Consider the following 8,955-nt stretch of genomic DNA (forward strand, 5'->3'; position numbering starts at 1 on the left):
GGGACTCCAACAGGAGGCCTCAAGCCGTTCTGTCCCCCATTCCAGCCCCAGAGGGAAGGCGGGGGCCGGTGCAGGTTCTAAGAGCCTGTGATGATACGCAAGCTCAGATGCAGATGTTTGAAGGACGAGGTCCCTCATCTCACCACACCCCTTCTCCCCACCATCTGTAGCCCCGCTCCCCTGGAAGGAACTGCTGAAGGGCCATCCCCAAGGAAGTTCTGGGCGTCCCTGCCCCCTTTCCAGACCCCCATGTCCCTCCTTCTGAAGAGAGAAGAAGAGAAAGGCCAGGGACTAGGGCTGTGCTGCATTCCGCCGCCGCTGGCTGCATGCAGCTGTTCAATTAGTGACAGGAAATACCATGAAGACTAGGCCCCAGTCGCACTGGCATATTTCAGGCGCTCAGCTGCCATGTGTGACGAGGGCCACCATGCCAGGGGCACCCACCGTGCTGGGAAGTGTGACCAGGGTGGGTGAGGGCCCAGCGCGCCCCAGGGGAGGCGCTCACAGCTCTCCCGCTGCCCTCCTTCCACAGGTGAGAAGCCCTTCGAGTGCAAGCTGTGCCACCAGCGCTCCCGGGACTACTCGGCCATGATCAAGCACCTGAGGACGCACAATGGTGCCTCCCCCTACCAGTGCACCATCTGCACCGAGTACTGCCCCAGCCTGTCCTCCATGCAGAAGCACATGAAGGGCCACAAGCCCGAGGAGATCCCGCCCGACTGGAGGATAGAGAAGACGTACCTGTACCTGTGCTACGTGTGAAGCCAGGCCGGGCGGGGGCAGAGGAGCAGGAGCGAGAGGAGGAGTTAGAGCAGGATGGAGTCGAGGAAGGATGGCGCAAAAAATACATGTCTATATATATAAGGGAAAAAGGAAGAAAAAGGAAACCTGATAGCTATCTGGCCTTGGGGTCTCTCTGGGGCTCCGGGTGACCAGGATGCCCGGCCATGGCCCCTTCCCGGGCCTCCATCCCTCCTCTCCTGGCTGGAGGTGGGCCTCATTTCTTGGGTGGGGGTGGAGGGGGCTTTGTTCTGCTCAGACCCTCTTTTATGTCCAGAAATGGAGTCTGGGAAGAAGGTGAGGGTGTTCGGGTCAGAGCCAGTCTCTGCCTGCCATCCTCAGCCTTCTCAGAAGATGGAGGCTCTGGGGGGCCAGGAGGGGGCCTGCAGATGGTGGGGCTGGACTGGGGCGCCGGCTGACACTCAGAGTGGCAGCTGGTTTGCTGGGGGCAGATTGGGATGTGGAAGGGAGCCTCTTCCCCTCCCTCATTTCACCTGTTGCTTCCCTCTGCTCTGCTGATCTGCATGTCCCTGGCGTCTTCAGGAGCCTCAAGGCTCTTGCCCCTCCCCCAGCTCCTGGTCCCCGCCTCCCCCTGCCTCCTCTCCTCCAGTTCAGGGAGTGCCCAGCCTCCCCTCCCCCCCTCCAACTACCACCCCCAGCTCCAACCCAGAGCCCCACTCCCACCCTTAGCCTCTGAGGACACCAAGCAAATGGAAGACCCACCCTCAGAAAGCCCTGTCCTGAGAGATTTGCCTCCCAGATGGAAAAACAGCTAAATACATACAAATACATGGGTCCCCCAACACCCGGACAGGGTTCCCTGCCACCCTCCTCAGTCCCTGGGAGAAGGAACCTGTGAGAGGGCTGCTGTCCCCGGGGAGGCCGTGGATGTCCTTCTCCAGGTGTGCCCTCCCCCGGAGAAGGGGGCACCTGCCGGGAGTCAGGGTGCTGGCCAAGGGGGGTGCTGTTGAGTCATTCTGGGGACCTTTTAAACACCCCAGACCTGGTGAGCGCAGTGGGAACCCCAGGTCCAGAGAGGGCACAGAATTCCTGGCTCACCGGCCCCCCCTCCCCGCCCCCGCCAGGCCACAGGAAGAGGAGGAGTTGTTGAAAGCGCTTCGGCCTTGTGTTGCTTCTTTTGTGTGTCCGGGTTCCCCTGTTAGCACATTGTGCTTGAATTACCTCAGTTTTTTGTGACCTCGTGAGCTTTTGTAACCCCTGCATCTCTCTTTTTGGTTGGGGGTTGGAAGAATGGGGAGGGAGTCCTTTTCTGTTTCTTGTGTAAATTAATAGTTGGCTTAGTACCTGTTAGCTGGCCAAGGCCCCCATCCCGGAGCAGCCATCTTCCAGCTGGAAGGAGCTGCGCAGAAGGATGGAGTCCTCGGGACCTGGGTGTGGGGGCTGGGTCCCCGGAAGGTGGGCGGAGGGGGATGGGTATTGGGGGCCTCTGGAGTCACTGTTGGCTCTGCCCACAGCATGAACTCATCATGCCCCCCCCATCGGTTCAGCCTAAAACACTCTGGACACAATCCCCCCTTGCTTACAGTTTGCTGGGTCTGAGGGCTTGTGTTACTCAGATCCTTGCATCTGCGCAACCCCGCCTCTGTGTGCGACCCCACCTCTGGGTGCGACCTGCCTCTGTGCGCGACCCCGCCTCTGTGTGCATTATCATTGCCAAAATCGGTCTGTTTCCTGGCTGCGAGGGATGCGCCAGTCGTGGCTCTGCTGCGCTGGTGGGGTGTTGTTTTCTGAAAGCTACCTCTTCTGTTCGTCCCGTTCCTTTGTCCCCTCCTGCCGGTCTTCGGCGCGCTGCCCGCTCAGCCTCCGCCCGAGCTTAGGAAGGCGCATTTGCCGTGTTTGTGTTCACCGTGGGATGGGCCCTCTGTTTCATCTCATGCTTTATGTGTCCAAGTTATTTCCTTTCCTTTCTCTCTCTGAGAAAGTTGTGGCTGCGTTTTGATCTTAGGTTTTATAAAGTGGTTTAGGGAAGCGGTTGGGGGAGAAGCATTGCGAGGAGTACAGGGAAGTCGGAGGGAAGGGTGCTGCTGTGACCACCCCTGTCCCTTGGCCCCATCCCTCCAGCCTTGCCCACCCAATTTGAAGGCCTTAAAAACTGTTGGGGGTATAGTAGTGGGGGCGGGGCATGTCGCTGGACTGTTGATTGGGGGTGATAAATAGGGAGGATGCTACTTGGCAATTATAATAATGAGTTAGTGCTTGGGGAAGGAGAAAGCTAAACTTGAAGCCCGTGACTAGAGCAGTTGTGTTTATAATGTGAAGAGGGGAATCTCGGGGGAGGAGCCGTCTGTAGGAATTCGTTGTGCACTATGGCTTCCGCCCCCAGTCTGGGGAGAAAGGGGGCCTGGCTGGCCCCCGGATCTGTCAGTCCCAGGAGACAGTGTTTTAACAGCAAGATGTCATTGAACTTCGGTGGGGAAGGAAGAGAAATCAAACTGTTCCGTAGGCCTGGCTGACAAGCTCACTGGCCCCACCCACCGCCCAGCAACCGGGGTCTCCTTCCCTTTACATAAAAGCTGAGAGGGTGGAGCTAATCTTACAAATGGTAATATTTTTGTAATGTTCGTTAGTTCCTTCGTCACTTCTACAGGCCCTTGCCCTTTCCTTTTGTAATGTGCATAGGAAAAAAAAAAAGACAAAAAAAACACCACCACCACCACCACCACCAAAATGTCCCTGTGTGTGTGCGTGCCCGTGTGCTGCTTGTGTGCGGTGTGAGGTCAGGCAGTGTGGCGTCTGCTGGCGCAGCACTGGACGGTACTAAGTCGGACCTGTGCCCCTCGGGCCCCAGGGAACCCCAGTAGGGAGGCAGGGAGAGGGGCCCGGACTGCAGTTTCTGAAGGGCGCTGGGTGGGAGACCTGTAGCTTGCTTCATTCCCCCTCGGCCCCCACAAAGCCTCAGACACCCTGGACAGAGGCCAGCGTGCCTCCTGTTCGGCTTCCTGCTCACGAAGATGAGAATTCTGATCTTGCCAAGGCCGCCGTGGCCGGGCCGCCTAAGGGCAAGGTGAGGGCCAGGAATCATCTGGAGGTTTTGCTGTGTCGGATAGAGGGGGCTTGGAGACCAGGCGGGAGGAGGCTGCTCCCCGCCAGGTGAGGTCTGAGTGGCTTGACTCCCCTCTTCTCTCTGCCCTCTGGCCCTTGGCCACCTGCGGCCTTTGGCTGTGGCCGGTGGTCTCACCTTGTCCGGCGCCTCAGGCTCTCCGGTCTGCAGGGTCCAGGTTGGCCACAGTCCCTTCCCTGGGCTCACTCCTGCAGGCGTGTCCCCGATGCTTCCAGCGACAGTGCCCTCACGCGTGCTCTTTCCCCAGTCCCTCCTTCACTCGCTCGAAGCATTAAGACCCTCCGTGTGTAGGATAGACAGATATATATAGAGAGATATATAGCAAGAGAGATATAAATAGTAACTATCACTGCTGCTCTGGAGGAGGCCACGGATGTGAGGAAGGTGGATCTGGGGTGCGGGGGTGGGGAGGGAGGCGGGGGGACCCAGTGATTCAGTACAATCCAGGGATGCAATGTGGGCTTGTTGAATGTTTGTGCCTGAACAGTTTTCCATGTTTAGAAAAAAAGAAAAGGAAAACAACCTGCTGCAGTTTTTCGCAAGGCGCGTGGCACCCTTCGGGGGGCTGCTGGTGCGGCGGGCGGAGGCCCGGGAGGGCGCGGGCCTTTGGGCTCCCGCCTTCAGGGGAGTGAGCGGAGGGGGGCGGGTCTGCGGCCGGTCCCTGCCAGCCCAGCAGGAGTGAGCGCACGGGATGTAAGACGGAAGCGGAGAAAGAAGAAGCCGTCCGTCCGTTCGTTGTTCTAGGCCTGTGGTACGTTGTTCTCCCCTCCCCTCCTGTTTCCTCCAAAAGCACCTGCCTGGACATTCAGCGGGAGCTCAACAGCCAGACTAATGCTTGACGGAAACGGATGGGTGCGGGGGGGGGGGGGGGGGGGCGCGCAGAGCCAGCCAGGAGAGGGCCAGGAGGTAGGCTGGGGAGAGGGGTGCAGGCCCCACCGGCCTGTTAGCCAGCAGCCCTGCTCCCCGAGGCCCGGGTGCCCCCTTTGCAGACAGGGTACCTGCCCCCTGGCGTGTGTCCTAGAACTTGTTCACTTAGCGTTAGGCATGATCTGTGTGAGGGGACGGCGCCGTGGTGGTGCGCCGTGACATCCGCCCCATCTATATAAAGATAAATCTATATAAATATATACATATATGTGTGTAAAGCAAAGCACTGGGGCCCCGGCCCTGCTGGACCAAGCAAAGCCCAGCCTTCGGTCTGGGTGTTCTGTTTTGTTTCGTCGTTTGTTTGTTTTTTGTGGCTCGTCTTTTGTCGTGACAGCACAAGTGCCAGTCCGATCGCTCTGTGTTACAGATAGTGTTTTAATTAATTGCTGTTCTAGTTCATGTCTACCTCAGCACCTCCTCTTAGCCTAATTTTAGGAGGTTGCCCAATTTCGTTTCTTCAATTATACTGGTTACTTTTTTGTACAAATCTCTCTCTCTTTCTCCTTCTCTCTCCCTTCCGCTGCTCTGTCCCTCTCCCCCCCCCCCCACCCCCTTTCATTTCTGTTGGTTTGTTTCACTTTCCCCCCCCCACCCCCGCCCCTGCCCCAGCCTGGTGACCCCAGGTTTGCTTGCCAGTCCCCTCTGCCCAGCCCCGAAGCCGTCCCCTCCCAGTTGTGCGGTCCTGGGTGAGCTCTGCGCCTCTGCCTTCGTTTCGTGTAGATGGATGCGTTTCTCTGTAATTCCAGTGTTCTGACAACATTTAAAGGAAAAAATGAATTTACTGCTGCAGGTTTCTCTCTCCATGTGTCACTAAGTGAAGTTGTGCCTTCTATAGCAAAGAGAATATTTTTTACATCCTACTAACAGTAGATTTTTTTGTAGTGAACATTTTTTTGTATTTTTATTTATAAGTCTCATAAGAAAAATAGCAATGTTCAGTTGTATACCTTGAATCTGCAGTTAGAAGAGAATAAAGTTAATTCAGTTGTCTCTGGCATGAGGTGTCCCTGTTTGTAAGAACTGGTTTGTCTTCTCTGCCTTTTCTTGGGTGGGGGACATAGAGGAACTGAGATTTCCGTCTGCGGAGGGAAGAGAAAGCTCTGGACTCCACATTCAGCCGTGTTCGTGCGTCAGTTCGATGTCCCATTTACCAGGCACAGACCCGCTCCATGACGTGGTTTTCTAACTGGTAAAGAAAACTGGGCACGCGGTGCTATCACGACCCGTGGTGCCGCGTGTGAAGCAGGCACGGGCTCATCGTTCCTTCAGCCGGCAGTCCTGGCCGCCTGGCCCGGTGCAGAGGGAGGTGCCTGGCCCAGGGGGCTGAGGGAGGTGCCTGGCCCGGTGCAGAGGGAGGTGCCTGGCCCAGGGGGCTGAGGGAGGTGCCTGGCCCGGTGCAGAGGGAGGTGCCTGGCCAAGGGCTGAGGGAGGTGCCTGGCCCAGGGGGCTGAGGTAGGTGCCTAGCGGGGGCGGGGGGGGGGGGGGGGGGGGGGGCTGCGGGAGGTGCCTGGCCCGGTGCAGAGGCGCCTGGCCGGGGCCTGCGGGAAGCCGGGAGCAGTGCTGGTGCGCCTGCCCTCGGGGAGCTGGCCTGGTCGGCCGCGGAGGCTCCCTGGGCTGTGCTGGCACAGCTTGCTCCGGATCACACAGCTGATGAGTAGCGGAGTCAGAACTCGCATCCACATCTCCTGATACCAAATTCGGTTTGTCTCTCGGGGACTCCAGAGGCAGGGCTGTTACGAAGAGAGACATTTTTACGTCTTCGCTTCAGCAAGCGTCAGAAATTGCTCAGCAAGAAGCTGCCACCCAATTTTTAAGGCCCCTGGGTCTGTGGCAGCCAAGCCCCGTGGAGAAAGGAGATTGGACCAGCGGGAAAGGCACAGGTGGGAGGTGGGGTGCGAGCCCAGCGTCACCACCAGCAGAACAAATAAAGCATTCCCGCAAAACTCGGGGGGCACCCTCCCGCCTCCTCCCTGTCTGGGCCAAGGCGTCCTCTCGAGGCCTTCCTTGCCCCTCCCTGGGGCTGGGAGCTTTGCCCCGGTTGTCGAGCTAGGAAGCCAATTCTGCCCAGTCCTAGACCTGCTGGCTCAGTGTCTCCGCCCAAAGCCTTCTGCCTGCCCTGCTCCAACCAAAGTCACCCATCTCCTCACTGCAACCCAGGACACAGCGCCTTCCGGTGGGGAACCAGTGCTCGGGGCCCACCTGACCTGGTGATGGCTGCAGGCCTGGGCGGGGGAAGGAGGGCGGGATTCGGGGAACCAGTGCTCTGGGCCCACCTGACCTGCATTACGGGGGGTCACTGGGAGCCATCGCCCTGCACCCTGCGGCACCACAGCCTGTGAGGGGCCCTGCTCTGGGCCTCACCTGCCCGCTTGGGCGTGGACTTGAAGAGGGGCCTCCCATCCCCTCTGTCCCTGAGGGGCCGAGGGAACTGAATTGAGAACACACTGGCCGGACGCCCTTCCCAGGAACAACACCCAGGGCGCTCTCCAGCCCTCCAGCCCGTGGCTTGTCTGTCTGTCTGCTTCCTTCTCTTTTCTCTCTGCTCCTCTCTCTCATCTTCCCTTCCCTTCATCTCTCTTTTTTCCTTTCACCTCATCTTTCTTCTCTGTCTCCACTCCTCCTTGTGTTTTTGTTGTTCTTTTTCTGTTTTTGCTTTTGTGTTCTGCCTCACATTCGTTCCCTCTCCCCATATTTCTCATCTTGGAAACAATCCTTTGCCAAGAATATATTGGGTTTGATTTTGAGCCCCTGTCTCCACTCCTCCAAGCCATCCATCCATCCCTTTCTTCTCTGGTCCTGGGCACTCCCCAGGCCTCACCCCTCCTGGGGTCTCCCTCCCGCCGCAGGCTCCCGTCCCTCCCCCACACTCCTCCCCACTTAGGCCTCAGCTTTCTCCTGACAGATGGGAGGGAGTGAGCACTGCCTCTTTAAAACAACATTTAATCGCCGTTTTCTGTTCTTGGACATCAAAGCTGGGGCTTAGGCGCTGCGCTGGGGTCGCTGCGGTGCAGGCTCTGGGGGAGAGGAGGGGCGTGAATAGGCCCTGGCTGAATGGGCTTTGTGTGGCTGCCAGGGTCTGCCTGCTTTACATGCTCTTTGACCCAGATATGATCTCATGGAGAGAAAGGGGCCCTGGCGGGGCCGGCCTGAGAACGCTCCGTGGCCCCGCTCCATCCTTCTCCCTCCCCCGGAGCCCTGGCCCAGCTGCCCTCTGCCCCAGCCCCGAGCCCTGGGCAGCCTCCTCCCGGACAGGACTTGCCAGAAGGGCACTCTGCTGGGGTCAGAGGAGGGGTCAGGCAGCTGGGGGAGGGGCCACATTCCTCCTGAATGTGTCTCCAAGGATATTAAGTGGGAGCCCCCTCCGCACAAGGTCCCTCTGGCCAAGGCTGATTGGGTTCAGGTGGGCCCTAGGGTCGCATCCTATCGGCCTTAACAGCCCTCCTTCCAGCCGTTCTGACGGGCTGCCCTCTGCCCAAGCCGGGAGCCAGCAGAGACTCGCTGAAGGCCTGGGCACGGTGTGGCAGTCGTCCAAGGCCGCGGCCTTCCCCATCCAGCTCTACATTGCCAGGCTCCCCTGGCCCCCGCAGGGAGGAGAGCAGGCGGGAGCACTGGCCTCACTGCTCCGCCGGCCCCTGTCCCCGCCTCTGCTTCCTCTGAGCAGCCAGAGGGATCCCCCAGAAGTGCAAACCGCATCGTGTCAGGTGGCTAAAGGCCCAGGTGGCTCCTCACCGCTCAGGATGGAATCTGAACTCCTCATGAGGCCGGCTAGGCCCGCGGTGACAGGGCCCTGTGCTCGCCGCCCCGCCTTGTCTCGGAGTCACCCGCATGGTCCGAGGCCACCCCCTGCTCTGCCCCGGAAGCTGGACCACAGGTGATTCTGAAGACGCGGAGATCCGCCCACCGGGGGCCTTGCACACGCTGTGTCCTCTGGGGGGAAGGGCCCCAATGCACACACGCACCTCCCTCCCGCCCGGCCACCTCAGCGTCTCATCACTCCGGTCGCCGCTCACACCTTTCTCTCGGGAAACCTTGGCTGGCCTGAGCCGGACGGTGCCTTCAGGCTGCACCTGCTGTTGTGCACGCAATCACCTGCTTCCTTAGCTGTCACTGCCCGGCTTGAAGCTTCCTGCAGGCAAGCATTGTGTCTCGCACGTCTTCCTGTGCTC

General features: G+C 59.2%; 1 protein-coding gene across 2 annotated transcripts in view; it reads left to right on the forward strand.

Moving 5' to 3' along the window:
- ZBTB16 (zinc finger and BTB domain containing 16) overlaps positions 1-5,784 on the forward strand; it is a 188,154-nt gene extending 182,370 nt beyond the window's left edge. For both annotated transcript variants that reach the window (XM_079787439.1, XM_079787440.1), the window contains exon 7: positions 533-5,784. In XM_079787439.1, the coding sequence (XP_079643565.1) occupies positions 533-762 (230 nt within the window). In that variant the 3' untranslated portion in view covers positions 763-5,784. The remainder of the gene's footprint in view (positions 1-532) is intronic.
- The last annotated feature ends 3,171 nt before the right edge of the window (positions 5,785-8,955 follow it).

Source organism: Cnephaeus nilssonii, assembly GCF_951640355.1.
Source record: "Cnephaeus nilssonii genome assembly, chromosome: 13".
Lineage (NCBI taxonomy): Eukaryota > Metazoa > Chordata > Mammalia > Chiroptera > Vespertilionidae > Cnephaeus > Cnephaeus nilssonii.